General features: G+C 32.1%; 1 protein-coding gene across 4 annotated transcripts in view; it reads left to right on the top strand.

Annotated features, from left to right (window-relative positions):
- ATF7IP (activating transcription factor 7 interacting protein) overlaps nucleotides 1–15,870 on the top strand; it is a 147,369-nt gene that overhangs the window by 100,865 nt on the left and 30,634 nt on the right. For all 4 annotated transcript variants that reach the window (XM_052001596.1, XM_052001597.1, XM_052001595.1 and 1 more), the window contains 4 exons: nucleotides 2,193–2,258; nucleotides 12,237–12,322; nucleotides 12,785–12,870; nucleotides 13,854–14,486. In XM_052001596.1, coding sequence (XP_051857556.1) covers nucleotides 2,193–2,258; nucleotides 12,237–12,322; nucleotides 12,785–12,870; nucleotides 13,854–14,486 — 871 coding nt within the window. The remainder of the gene's footprint in view (nucleotides 1–2,192; nucleotides 2,259–12,236; nucleotides 12,323–12,784; nucleotides 12,871–13,853; nucleotides 14,487–15,870) is intronic.

Raw genomic sequence — 15,870 nt, 5'->3', positions numbered from 1 at the left:
AAAGGGGAACAAAGCCGTACAATGACCCAGTTCATGTGTAAGAGATTGTATTCAGGTAACAATAGTGCTGGAGTCTTAAATGGTAGAAAGGAGAATTGGGGAGGAAGCTCCCAAGTAAGGAGGAAGAAGGAATAGGATTTCTGATTGTGGTAAATGGGACAATAGTGAAGGAATTAGTAAGTTAACTAACAATAGCAAAGGAATTATTAAATTTTTATTTTGCTTCTGTTTTCTTTGTCATAGAGAATGGTCTTTGTGAAGGAAATGACAGAAAAGGAAATTATAAGAGTGCCCCATTTGCTCAGATTAATCCTTATGTAAAGAATTGCCAATTGTGACTGAGCCACTGTTAGTTCTATTTCATAGATGTGAAAATTGAAAGAAGTGAAAATGTTCCAATTATCATAAAATAAAAAAGCCAGCAGTTTGAAATTCATAGGTCAATGGGCTTGACTTCAGTTTCTGGGAAACTTCTGAAATATATTATAAAAGAGATGGTTATTGAAAACACATAAAGGAATTAGTAATTCTCAAGAGCCAGCATGACTTCAGCAGGAAGCGCTCATACAAGACTAATCTATTTTGTCCTTCCTTCCTTCCTTCTTTCCTTCCTTCTTAACAGGGTCATTAAACTGGTATATGAGGGGAATATTGTGAATATAGTTTACTTGGATTTTTAAAATACAAGGACAACATATCTCATGACCATTCTTGTAGAGAAGAGAAGAGATATGAGCTAGATAATAATAATGTAATTATATAAATCAGAACTGTTTAGATGGCAGAAATCAAAGAATAGTCATTGTGGCATAATGTGTCCCCTTCAGGGTCACACAATATCTATGTTAAGCTCTGTAGTTTTGGTTTTTGTTTCGAGAAAAAAATTATTATTAATTATTAATGACTTAAAGGCAAATTTAGCATATTCACCAAATTTATAAAATGATAAAAATCTGAGAGGTGTATTTAACATAGAATCCAAAAAGGTCTTGGAAACCTGGGGCATTGGGTAAAATTCTATAAATTTCATCTTATTCCTAATGAATTAGGAATAAATGTAATACTTGTGCTTTAGTTAAAAAAAAAATCATCTTTTTAGATACAGAATATGGGGAGGCATCATTAGAGAACAATTTGTCAGAAAAAGATTTGATAGTTTTAGTGGATTAGTAGCTTACTGTGAAAGCAGGAGAGTGTGATAGTCAGAAATGCTGATGAAACCTTTGACTTCAGTAAGAGATCTGGTTTCTAGGAATGAGAGTAATAATACCGCTTTGCTGTCGCCTGATCAGACCAAATTTTAAATGCCATGTTCAGTTCTGAGTGCCATAGTTTACAAAAGAATATTGATAACAGAAAATAAAGGAAGGCACCTAGGATGATAAAGGAGCTTGAATGTTTGTCATATGAAAATTGATTAATTAACTGAGACTGTTCAGCCAAGAAAAGAGAAAGGGGGAGAGTAGGTAGCAGTGCAAAGGGCATATTGGGTTTGTAAAGATGTTAAAATGACCTGGTTTGAAATCCTAGCTTCACTTAAACCACAGGAAACTTGGGCAGATGACTTATCTTCATTGAGCCTTATCTGTAAAATGATAGGGTTGGTTTTTGTGGCCTCCAGGGTTCTTTCTTGTTCTAAATCTTTGATCCTAAATTTGACATTTATTACCTATTTTTAAAAATATATTTATTCATATTTATATTTATTTAATATATTTATTACCAATAACAAAGACTATTAAGTGATTTCTTTGGATATTTCAAAGTTGGAGAACACTTTGAATAAGTGATAGGATGAAGCATCTATATGTAACTAATGTTATTACCACTTAAAATTTGTTTCAGCAATAATGTAACTTTCATTATTTCCTTCTTGTATTTTTATGTTGTTGGGTAGTTGAACTGGGGAGAAATGTATAATTTGCACTGCAATGACAACCATAGCAAACCCAAAGGAAATTAAAATTTCAGAAAACTTATCAAGAAAAATTTTGCCACAATTTCTTGTTTACTTTTTACTTGAAATTGTTTGATTTCATATGCTTCCATTTGAGAGCTTGCTCATGGAGCCATGTAAAGTATAAATTTCTCACAGACCATATGCTTCTTTAAATAGTATTTGTAAACTTCTTTTTAATCTTTAAGTGAATATCATAATGCAAACTTTTCAGTTATGTTATTGTTTTCTTTAGGCTAAAATAGCCAGGTTGACCAAACGCTTCGGAGCAGCCAAAGAGGACCTTAAGAAAAGACAAGAAGTAAGAATTAGTATTTATAAAATAATATTGGGTACCAAAAGGAAATGGTCGATTTAATAGGAAAGGGTTTTTTTTATCCATTTGTCCTCTTTTTAGTAAGATCTCTCTTCGAGAAATTTGAAATTTTATTTGTACTTTAATTTTATTCATCTTAGTAAACTTAGTGCCTACTCCAAAGTTTCATATCAGTAACTTTAAATCAAATTAGCTCTTTTCTGTGGCCTTCCAATGTTTTCATCTATATTTAAATCGGCTGTTTTGAATTTTATTTCATTATATTATTCTCTCTTGTTTTACCCTTATAGCATTTAATTAAGAGTGTGTTCACTTTTCTTTCCTAATGGATCCAATGTAAGATGTCTTTTATTGTGTTATTATACCAAGATTATGGTCTTAAAGAGTTACCACAGGATATTCTTCTTTCTTGAATATCCTACTCTTTTACTACTTCTTTGATACCTGTTTCTAAAATTCTCATTTCCTTTTCTCTTTTATATGTGTCTTCCCTTAGAGGTATGTATCCTGAAATCCTTCATTTATTATCTTTTCTTTGAAACCTCACTTGGAAGTTCATTTTCTCTCTTAGCCATTGGAGACAAATATTGACTGCAATGTGTAGTTCTTGGGGCAGCTAGATGGTGTAGTGAATAGATCAGCCCTAGAGTTAGAAGGACCTAAATTCAAATCTGACTTCATATACTTACTAGCTGTGTGACCTGGGCAAGTCACTTAAGCTCAAATGCCTCATCTGAAAAAAGTGTAAGAGTGTGTGTGTGTGTGTGTGTGTGTGTGTGTGTGTGTGTGTGTGTGTAGAGAGACTTCTTAATGTAATGCTCTATTATCATCCTATAATCAATTACTATATACTAATTATTTATAATCCACTGGAAAAATGAGCACTTTTATATTGTTTAATTGCTCCCCATTGTACATATTCTCTGCTTATTTTTCCTATCATTTTTTTTTTAAATTGGTACCCTTTGTTTTAATAACACATTTGTTTCTGAATATATCCTCCCTACCCTAAACAGCAAGCCTTCCCTTCAACAAAAGTTTTTAAAAGAAAGAAAAGTTGGGTAAGCTTTTATGTCTTTGGAATTTATGCCTAGTAGTAGAGAAAGAGCTCTGAACAGAAGATAGGAAAATTTTAGTTATTTTCTAAGCATAATTTCAAATTGCTTTCCAGAATGTTTGGACCAATTCACAAATTATAATTAGTTTATAATAGTATGTAATAAATAGTACCTTAATTTACCTCTACCCTAGTTTCTTCAATGTAGGTTATTTTCATCTTTGATCTCTTGATAAATTAAAAACAATTTTTAATTTTCTCTTGCCAACTTGCTGAGCATTTTGTGAAACTTTGTTAATAATTTGTGCTGTTGATCAACTTTTCTATTTTTAAATCTATTCCCAATACTTTTGATGACTACTGCTTTATGAAATAATTTTAATTCTGAGAGTGCTATTAATAATCCTTTCTTCACTACTTTAAAACACTGTTTTTCTTAAAATTTTGACTCTTGTGTTCTTTCATATGACATTTGGTATTTTCTCTTTAAGTCAGTAAAGTAATTCTTTGGTAATTTGGTTTATACAAAGAAAGCAAATTATGTTGAAATATAATTATCAATTGAAAAAAGAACAAATTCATGAAAACTAGATTAAAAATCAGGTATCATGTCTTCTGCATAAGTCTTTTTTTAAAATAGCTTTCATTTCTACTGCTTTTTACCATACTAACACCATCAGGAGTTCTCTCAATTAATAGGCTACTTTTTCAATAATTCATTACTAGGCATTTTGGTTAGTGTTTCTAGAGGATTACTTGCCTTAAATAATTACCTATGAGAAGTAGTCAAATAAGATCCTACTTGGAAGAAGGGCAACTTCTGAAGTTTTGCTCACGTGTCAATACTACTAAGCTCTCCCCATTTTTGTAGACTTTTAAAACCACATATTAGCCACTCATTTGGGCTTTCAACATGAGATCTTGATCCAAGATTCATTATAATGTCTCTATAAAAAACATCCAAATCTGATTCAGTATGTTTAAGATTCCATATCTAGATATATCTTTAAAGCTTTTTCTACATTGGAAAGGATTTACATTATAAGGCTTGTGTTAATCAAGTCTTTTCCCTCCTCAAGGTAGAAGTATGAGACCATGGAGCATAAGTGTTAACAGCTAAAAATTTTAATTGTTTTTATCAGAAATACTTAAAAAAATGAAATTAGTACTAACTTGACTCTTTCTTCTATTTTCTCCTCCTAATTCAGAATTTTTACATTTCTTGATATCCTTCCTCTTAGACCTGCAGTTGAGTAGTACAGTCTTCTTTGTTGTCTTGGTCTTGTCTTTTTTTTTTTTTTTTTAACATGTTTTCTAAATTAAAAAAAAAAGTTACTAAGTGTGTGACCCTAGGCAAGTCAGTTTTACCCATTCAAAATGAGGATAATGGGGACAGCTAGGTGGCACAGTGGATAGAGCACCAGCCCTGAAGTCAGGAGGACCTGAGTTCAAATCTGGCTTCAGACACTTAACATTTCCTAGCTGTGTGACCCTGGGCAAGTCACTTAATCCTATTGCTTCAGGGGGGGAAATATTGTGTTTATGAAATTTATGGAATATCTCTTAAATTTATTGTGCTAAATTTATTGTTTTGTCTGTTTTCTTTATTTGATTTTAAGAAATTGACTATGTACAAAGATCTTTCATTTGTTTGAAGATTCAGTCACCCATCACTCATTGGTAGTTGTATGGTCATTAATTAGTAAATAGTACTTAATAACTTACTACTTAACATAAATGTGCTGGGCTCCAGGTAGACAAAATGATACAATTCTTCCTTTTGAGGAATTTACACTGTAATGGAGATGGCAGCATTTCACATGTAAGTGTATGTTGTTTTTTATATGTTTCTTTCTCTGGGGGTTATGTGTATGTCTGTGTCTAAGTAAGTAAAAATAAATGCAGCGTAGTCTTGGAGGAGAAGACAACAGCAACTAGAAGGACCAAGAATGACTTTGTGCATTAGGAGGCTTTTCAGCATAGATTTTGTTGTGTCTGACTATTTGTGATCCCATTTGGGATTTTCCTGGCAAAGATGTTTTAAGTGGTTTGTCATTTCCTTCTGTGATTTCTTTTGTAGATGAATCTAAGGCAGATTTAAGTGACTTGCTCAAAGTTACACAGCTAGTTTCTGAGACCAAATTTTAACTCAGGTCTTCCTGACTTTAGGCCTGCTCCTCTAATTAGTCTGTCACATAGCTATTCATATAGAATAAATACAAGATAGTTAAATTAAATGCAAGATATTTAGGGAGGCAGACCTTAGTGGGAGGGAGATTTAGGAAAGGCTTTATGTGAAATGTGATGGTCAAATACAATCATCTTCCTGGACTGACTAAGTGCTAAAAGGTTATAGCCTTTTAAATCTGAAAGGAATGTGAAGCAACCACCTTATTTTATAGACAAGACGTCTTTTGAGCAGGAATTATCTGTTTCTATTTACCTTTCTTTATAGTTCTTAAATTTCTTAGCTTCTTTGTGATTTACTTTTTAATCTCTCCTTCTTTTCTATATTTTCTTGTCCATTCCTGGAAGTATAACCTTGCCTATTTCTTGAAGAAGAAATAGTGTCCATTACTACAGATATGCAGAAAAATTTCTCTGCATATCTTTTTTGTGTGGTACTCAAATCCATTTCTTTTTTTTCGTTAATCTTTCTATGCAAACCCATTACCCTGATTTTGGTCACGTTGTAGCTTTTATTATAGTAACTATATTATATAACTATAATAACTATTATCATAATAACCTACTTTCCAAGCTTCTAAACGCAGATGCCCAAAAAGTCATTTGAGTATCTCCTTTCTATATAATACTGTGAAATATGCATGCAAAGAGAGTAGAAAAGAAGATATACTCTTTCTTAAACTAAAAACTATACCAATGCTTACTTAAATATAAAATATTTTCTTTACTTTGTGTATATTCTTTTATCAATATTGATCCCATCCTTTCACTCATTAGGAGATTATCTTTATGAAATTATTTGACAACAAAAAGAAAAAAAAAATCACTAAATATTCAGCTTTTATAAGACTTGGGGGGGGGGGTAGAGCCAAAATGAAGAAATAAGAAAAAAGCACTCAGCCAAACACTTTCCAAAACTTAAAAATAATGCCTCAAATCAAATTCTGGAGTCACAGTTATTAACAAAAGGTGAAAGTGAGACAACTTGGAAATCAAGAAAGAGACCTATGATATGGAGATGGAGGTTAGTCCAGAGCCCATGTGGATGAAACACCAGTAGTAGGACTAGGTGGTGACAACAAAAACAGCAGCTTCTGGAACTGTCAAGTTAGAGATGGTTAGGGGATAGAAATTACCAGGTATCTCTGTGTTAGCACTGGATTCAGGACCATACACTATTTAACAACTCTACTGCCTTTTTCTCCTTTTCAGTCATAGTTCAAGGGCAGTCAAGCTTTGAGGGGTATTATCACTTCTAGCTCTAAGGGAGAGGGCCCTTAAGAATACTTGTTGATTGTAATCAGAGGCCCATCTGGTTGAAGATGAGAGTGTAAACTGACAGAGCAGTAACCATACCTCTCCCCATATCAAACCCCTTGGGAAACTGAAAACTTCCAAACCTCCAGTAATAGCTCTAAAAACAACAGTGTGAAAAAAAACATGAAACTTGAGACACAATCCCTCCCTCCCCTCATGCTTTAACATTAACATAAAGTTCTAAATCAAGAAATAGAATAGAAAAATGAGCAGATAAGAGCCTGAACATAAAAAGCTACTATGGTAACAGAAAAGATTAAGGCATAAACTTAGAAGATATCAATGAAGTGAAAACACCTATAAGCAAAATCTCAAATTAAGAAATGTGAATCGCATACAAGTCCGATGAGAATCCTGGAAGAATTAAAAATTGTTTTCTATATAAGAGTGGTAGAAGAAAAAAATAGAAAAAGAAGAAAGCAAAGGAAGAAAATAATGGAAAGATTGGCTTGGCAAAAATGTGCAGAATCTTAAAAGTATAATTGGCCAATTGGAAAAGGCTACATCAAAAATTCACTGAAAAAAATAATTCCTCAAAAATTAAAACTGAGCAACTGGAAGCTATTGAGTCCACCAAACATCAAGAAACAATAAAACTAAGTCAAAAGAATAAAGGAAAAAAATGAAAACTCGCATTGGGAAAACAACTGACTTGGAAAAAAAAGATTGAGAACTGTTACTTTAAGAATTATTGAATTATCTATAAACCATGACCAAAAAAAGAACCTAGATATTTCTCAAGAAATTCTCAAGGAAAACTTTCCCACTATAGTAGAACAAAAGAGTTAATTAGAAATTGAAAGAATCTACTAATCATCACTTGAAAGAGATCCCAAATGAAACTCCCAGGAACATTCTATTCAAATTTTAGCACTCCCAGGTCTTCCAGCACCAGAAAGAAACATTCTTTCATGTTCAGGTAACATGAAGCCATATGATCAGAATCATGCAAGGTTTAACAGCTGCTACATTAAAGGATGGAGGACTTGGGATATTGATATATTCTGGAAGGCAAAAGAGCTAGGACTACAACCAAAAATAACCTATTCAACAAAATTTGGCATAATCTTTCAAGTAGAAAAACAAACTTTTTAATGAAATAGAGGATTTCAGGCATCCTTGATGAAAAGACCAGAACTGAATAGAAAGTGTGGCTTTCAGATATAAGACTCAAGAAACATAAAAAGGTAACCATGAAAGAGAAATTGTAAGGGATTTAACAAGGGTAAACAATTTACTTTCTGTAGGGGAAGGATTCCACATAGGATAAGGTGGTATCAGTGAGTTAATTATGGTGGAATAATGTACAAAAGAAGAAAAAACCTGAACTTGATAAGTGAGAAAGAAAACTCTATTAGGAAAAGGGATAAGGGAGAGGAAGAACTGAGAAAATTTTCTTAAGGGGTAATCAAGGAAGAGCTTTTATAGTAGAAGGGAAAGTGGTATGGGCCTTTAAATTAGTTCAAAAAAGGGAAATATATTTAAATACTCAATTACTCAGAAATCTAAAGAGGAAAGTCATTGGAAAAGAGGATAAAAGGATAAGGATGGGTGAGCTTGATAAAGAAAAATCAGAACCAAAATAGACTTAGACAAGATGACAAAGAAACAAGATGAGAGAGAGAGAGAGAAGATATAATGGAAGAAAACAGGATGGAAGGAAATGTATAGTTAATAATTATAACTGAATGTGAATGGGATGAACTCACCCATAAAATGGAAGTGGATAGCAGAATGAAATAGAAACCAAAATCCAACACTTAAAGAAAGTGTTTGTTATAAGAAAGACTTGAAATAGATACATAGAGTTATTCTGGGGCAGAATCTGTGATGATTCAGAGGAGATAAAAAAAGGCAGGTGTGGCAGTCATCTCAAATAAAGCACAACTAAATCCAATTCAAAAATATCTTTAGGGAACCTATATCTTGCTAAAAGGAACTATAAGTAGTGAAGTCATACCAGTATGAAACATAAGCAACAAATGGCAAAGCATCCAAATTCTTAAAGGAAAAGATAAATTATAGGAGGAAATAGTCTACTAGTGGGAAGAGATTTCAACTTTCCCCTCTCAGAATTAAATAAATTTAATTATAAAAAAGAAGAATTCAAGTTGATGAGTAAAATGTTTTAAAAAGTTAAATATGAATAAATTAGCTGGCACCTTTCCAAAAAATAATCATAGGGCATAAAAACAACCAAATGCAAAAAAGAAAAACCCAAATATTAAACCCACCCATTTAGGACCATAATCCAATAAAAATTACACTTAATAAGTTGCTATAGAAGCATAGATTAAAACCTAATTGGAAAAAGAATGAATCAAAGAACAAATCATAGAAACAGTGTTTTTATTAAAGACAATGGCGCTAATGAGGCAACATTAAAAAATTTGTGGGATTTAGCCAAAACAGTATTTAGGGGAAAATTTATCTCATCTACATTCATACATCAATAAAAAGATAGATCAGTAAATTGGATATGTTACTAAAAGTGCCTGAAAGAAAAGAATATATGTTATGTAATAGGAAAATTACAAATATAATATGACTGCCAAAAGTTTAAAATGTTTGTGAGTCCATCTGTCAAGACAGATCTAGAGATTACATGACACAGTTTCAAAATGCTTTTCACACAAATACAGATTTAAACAATTGGGAAAAATAGTAATTGCTCATGAGTAGGCCAAGCCAATGTAATTAAGTGACAATACTTAAATTAATTTGCTTATTCAGTGCCATACCAATTAAGCCACCAAATAATTTTATAGGCGTTAGAAAAGATTGTAACATCTTCTGGAAAAACAAAAGGTCAAGAGAATTGATTTTTTAGAAAATATCCAGCTATTCCAGACTTAAAACTATATTAACAAAGTGATAACCATTAAAATGTGATACTGGCTAAAAAGTGAAATACATTAGATACACAATACATTAATAAAAGTAGTAAAAGACCATAGAAATCTTGTCTAATAATCATGTTTTAAGTGTTCATGACCTCATGAATCATAGTACAACAATATTGTCCATGAGATTTTCTTGGCAAACAAGTAGAGCAGTATGCCATTTCCATCTTCAGTGGATTAAGACAAACAGAAATTAAGTGCCAGGTAGCAAATAAATTATATAGCAAGTAAACTTCTGAGGCTGGATCTGAACTCTGGTCTTCCTGACTCTAAGCCCTTCCTGACGCTTATCCATTGAACCACCTACCTGCCTTCACAATATGCTCTCAAATTGCTACTATTCTAGTTTAGGCATCTTTCTGATGCAGGCCATTGTAGTAGCTCCCTAATTGGTTTCTGTGCTTCAAGTCTCTTCCATTCTCTAGCCTAGTTTCAAACAGCTACCAGTGTTAAAGCTTTAAAGTCCAGATCTAACCCAATTATTCTGTTGTTGCAAAAATCAAACCCAAAAACAAACAAAAAGAAAAGAAAACACTTTCTTTTAACTTAAAGGCAGATTTCTGTTCGGCATTTTAAAATCCTTCACAAAATGGCTTCAAATAAACAGACTGGTTGCTTTATTTTTTTTTTTTCAAATATTGTAATATTCTTTCTCATATCTCTTTGCCTTTGCATAGGTTGTTCTCTAGGCCTGAAATGCAATTCCAACTTAGTTTTTGTCTCTTAGAATTCCTAGTTTCCTTTAAACATTACCTTCTTCATGAAAATTTTTCCTATTCTCTCAAGCTGTTATTATCTTGCATTTATTTTGTTTGCATTTATCCTCTACTTGTGTATATTTTGTCTCTTCAGATTTAATATAAGCTCTTTAAGGGCAGGGACTATTTTATTTATAGCTTTAAAAATCTATAACAGGGCCCTCCCATATTGAGTGCTTGGACCTCACTAGCCACTTTATGTTGTATCATAGGATTTAAAAGAATGAATGGTGATCTGAATTTTTGATCTTTTCTATGGACATGAAAATCTCCCATGATAATTTCATGGTCCTAGAGGTTGGGAGTCATTATACCACATTTTATGCATGTGTTGTTGTTGTTTCTGTAAGATCAAGTTCCTTTTTTGTTGCTTTTTTTGCTGTTGTCTTTAAAAAAAAAAAAAAACAAACCATTTTATTTCACATAGGAATTAGTAAAACAGAATTATTTGTTGGAACTTGTAGATAACATCTATAAGAAAGAAATGTGGCTAGAGATAGTTGGTATGGTATCAGGTCATTTACAAATAACTATTTCCTTATCTTAATCACTTTGGGATTTTTAGCCTTTCCATTGTGGAAATTATGAGAGGCAATACAGCATAGTATATAGAGAACTGGTCTTGAAGCTGGGAAGACCTAAGTTCAAATAATGTCTGATACATATCAGCTGTGTAACTAGAAAAGTCTCTTGACCTCTCAGTGCTCCAGGTGCCCCTTTAAGATTATAAATTGCAGAAAAACTTCCATCCTTCAGTAAAATTCTAGATCTAGGCCTTCTCTCTCACTCTTTCTCACTACATTTCTTTACATGGGCTAAATCAAGTAAAACATTTTGATAGTTCATGTTGATGTCTTTTCCTGTTTTCAGCATCACTAGCATACTTGGAGGTGTTGTAAATTGCATGCTGTATCTCATCATCTTTGTCTTTCTATCTGTTATTATTTTGTTCAGCAACTCGGATCTTCTTCTACAGCATATGTATCTTTCCATTACTATTTTCCTGTCATGACTCATCCTGTTCTTTCTCAGTGATTCATTTGAATCTTGCATAAGAATTCTTTTTTCCCCCCACATCTTAACTTATTATGTAATAATATTTTTTATACACATTTGAGGCCATGAGCTTATTACTGTCCCTCTTTTGATATTTTCTTCTTTTGATAATCTCTGTTCCTGTTTGAGATCTTTCACTTTTTCTAATAAATTAAAAAACCTAATAAATAAATAAATAGTCTAATTAATAAATTAGGTGTTATATGTTCTTATCAAATTTTCCTTCTCTAGTTTTAATTTAAAACCTTCAAAGTTTTCATGTAATTTGAAACTGGCTTTAGATGTCTAGATCTCCTTTTGTAGAAATGTAGTTTCCATCTATGTCTTAGCTGTTCCTTTCTCTTCCTTTGCCCTGCACACATTTATTATACTTCAGTTTTCTTTTAATTTGTTTGATTTCATAATATTGTTCCTTCAAAGTGATGTATTTTATTCTTTTTAAAATAAAATTATTTAGACCTCATTTTGGAAATTTTTACAGAATTGCAAGATAACCCTATGAGATGATTGAAAACATGGTTGTTTTTTTTTTTTTTTAACTGAGATTTTTTACTTAGATCTTTAATTAGTTTTGATGGTGGGAGAATGAAATTAAATTGAAATTAAAAAAACATTGATAGTATATTTGAAATTCTTATTAGACTGAGACATAAAAATTTTTATGATTGCATATTTTTCTTTTCAGAACCCACCAAATCCACCAAATCCACCTGTGTCACCAGGGAAGTCATCTGCAAATGAAGTTGTTAGCATTAATAACTTAACTTATAGGTGAGCACTAAAACCTTTTTGCATAATACTCACATTTGTAAGGAAGCCAATTTGGATAGAAAAAAAATGAAGTTTAATCATATATAGTATATATTGAATTTCTTATTTTTTTCTCTATTTTCTGGTTTTCCCTTATTAAAATTTAATATTTGAATTTAAAACATTTTCTCCCCAAAGATCATTGTAAAAAAATTTGCAATAAAGGAGTATTATTTTAAGTAGCTTAGAAATGATTGGGAAAACCTTTTTTGGTAAATTATATTTTTTAAAGCTTCTTAATCTTTGCTTTCACATTGAAACTGACCAATGGATAATAAAACAATCATCCCCTAATTTTGTTGGCTAGAGTATTTGGAATTAGTTAATATCTCCTTTTGATACTTTTTCCTTCTTATTTATTGTTGTTTTTCACTGTTTTATGTTTATATCCTGACAACATTGATGTTAACATTTATTCTGTAGAAATGCTGGCACAGTGAGACAGATGCTGGAGTCTAAGAGAAATATTGGAGAAAGTACACCACCTTTTCAAGCTCCTGTCAATGCAGGTAACAAAGCTTCCCAGACTAAGATAAAAAATGTACATTTTTGCCCTTTTTTTAAACATTTAGAAACAGGAATGAACCTGAAAACAAATATGGGTATATTTGTCTATACTAAATACAATTATAATATTGGCAGCAATACTGTAAGGCAGGCAGTCATCTTAAATTTTAGATGAGTAAATTGCAGATGGAATATCATTTAGGCTTATATTGTAGATAGATGTAAAATGTTTGTACTCATGTGCTCATTACCTTCACATCAAAAATCCCTAGTTTTTGAATAGAGTATATAATAGGTAGAAAGAGTAAAAATCAAAGAAATTACAGAAACCTAATAATACACTGGTTCTTTTGCTTTGCTCTGGGCTTCAGTGCAATTTTCATTCTTCACCCCTATTGTGCCACATTCATGTTAATCTGCATTTATTCTTTTTGGTCTAAGTCATTCTGGTTAGGATTAGACTGATCAGGCTGTGCATTCATGGGAAAACTTATTGTAAGGAATAAAACATACCCCAACAATAAATACTTTTTACCATGACTTCATCATATTGATGAATGGTGATAGTAATCTTTGAATTGGATTTCTTATTTTAGTGGCTTTTGAATTACACCTTAGATTTATATATTGCTTTTTTATAAATATAGTTAGTATTTATTTGTTTCCTTGTTATTTTTCCTAGTGTTTGCTCAGAAATTAACTCTTGACATTGTATCTAACAAAACAGGCTTTTTGTTAGTATAACAACTTTTCTTGCATTAATTATCATTTTTGAGCTCTCTTTGTACTAATGAATGCAATATAATTTTCTTCAGAAATTATTCTGATTACTCAGTTTTTTAATTCTAAATAAGGTTTTATAAAAGTTTTTCTGCTATCTACAAATTAACATAATATTTGAATGTTTTCATTACTTTAATCCAGTTGATAATTAAAAATACAAGTGACTCATTGAAATTCATACTAATCTTCTCCCTATTTGTAGTTTCTTCAACCAGTCTTGCCACCCCGCAGACAATGGTTGGTGGTCAACCTAAATCTCAAACTCCAGTAACCTCTGGTTCCTTGACGGCATCAGTTCTTCCTGCACCAACTACGGCTCCAGTAGTTGCTTCTACCCAGGTGTCTAGTGGAAACTCGCAACCAACAATATCTTTACAGTCTTTGCCAGTGATTCTACATGTACCTGTTGCAGTATCCTCCCAGCCTCAGCTCCTACAGGGCCACACAGGGACTTTGGTCACTAATCAACAGCCTGGCAATGTTGAATTTATTTCTGTGCAAAGTCAGTCTACAGTTAGTGGTCTTACCAAAAATCCCACACCCTTGCCATCAACAAACCCCACCAAACCAAATAACAGCCCATCTGTAACCAGTCCTAGTATTCAGAGGAACTCTCCAGCCAGTGCTGCACCTTTAGGAACAACACTTGCAGTACAGGCTGTTTCAGCAGCACACCCTATTGCACAAGCCACAAGGACTTCTTTACCTGCAGTAGGTACTTCAGGACTGTTTAATCCAGCCAGCAATCGATCTATACAGATGAAAATTCCACTTGCTGCATTTGGTACTACTTCTACTGCTGAGCCTAGCAGTACCACAGTTCCATCTAGAATTGGTAAGTTATCATGTGTTTTTATATTAGTGTTGACAGTAAGGGAAATAGACTTTGGAAAATTAAATTGTGTCAGTGACTAGGCTAGAATTCTAGTCACTTAGATAAAGAAACAGGGTAAATAGAATCCCCTTAGAATGAGTTTAATCCTTGACATCTATAAATGAGAAAAAAGACTCATGGGTTTTATTGGGAGTACAGAGAAGCTAAAAATTGTGTACTACAAGTTTTAAAAAATTGTAATATACTTTTCATGTAAATCAAACAAGTTATTTTAGCTTTTTTCAGAAGTTGTTCTGGAAAATTTTTCTTGTATAAAGAAAATAATTTTGTTAGGAAGAATAGATTCCAGGTTTCTGTTCATGTGCCTTTCAAATTACACCTTTCTCGCCTGTATCGCCCTATGTTTCTCCAAAAATAAGACTATTCTAAAATCTCAATTAGTTAGTTTTTACAGTACAATTGAGGTATTTGGGGGCCAAAAGGGTGAGGTGTTTGGGAAGGAGGGGAAGACATAGGAAATGAGCTAGTATTATCAAGATTTATTTGCTATACAAAACCATAATATTTATGAGTATATATTTAGATGTAAAAAAAAAAATTACTTCATTATCAAATGCTCATAGTATAATCAACTTAATGTCTAAAATCTTTTAAAAATTCAAAGTCCACGTAAGTAATTTTTATTTTCAAGAAGGCACATCTTTGCTCCCATCTTCTTGTTTAGATGGTGTTTCTGCTCTCACTTTCTCTTAACTATTTTCAAAAGTCAAAAGTATCAAGAGGCAGATTCAAGGGTTATAAAATTTCCCATTTATCATTCAGAAAATGATGTTCAATAATTAGCTTCTAAAGCAAAACATATCTTTTCAAAATAAAATATCAAGCATATTGTCATAATCAACTTTTCATTTACTAACTATATTGTATCTTACATATGCACATATGACCTTATCTGTTCAGTAGCCTACTCCTTGGCAACTTGTAAGCATTGATAACCATTACTTTGTAGTAATGATAAATACTAAAACTAGGATATAGTTCTATGACATTTCAAGACAAATACTAGTTTAATCATAATTTAGGTCTGTTGGCCAAGACTCATCATCATCTTATTCAGTGCACAAATGCTATATGTGCAAAGTTAGAGAAGCCACCCCAAATATTCATAGAAACTATTTGGATTTGACCTGTGGAGGAGCATTTTGAGCTCATATTGGTCTCATCAGCCACAGTCAGATACACTAACGACTCTAACATAAGGATGTAATTTTGGGCAACAACCAACCAACTACACCAACAGAAAGATAGTGAAGCAATGTGTGCCACTTTGTCTTTGTATATGTGTCTATGAATAATTTATTATTAAAAAATATTTAAAATCTTA

This window comes from Antechinus flavipes, chromosome 5 (genome assembly GCF_016432865.1).
Source record: "Antechinus flavipes isolate AdamAnt ecotype Samford, QLD, Australia chromosome 5, AdamAnt_v2, whole genome shotgun sequence".
Taxonomy (NCBI): Eukaryota; Metazoa; Chordata; class Mammalia; order Dasyuromorphia; family Dasyuridae; genus Antechinus; species Antechinus flavipes.
This window is presented reverse-complemented; position numbering and strand designations above follow the sequence as displayed.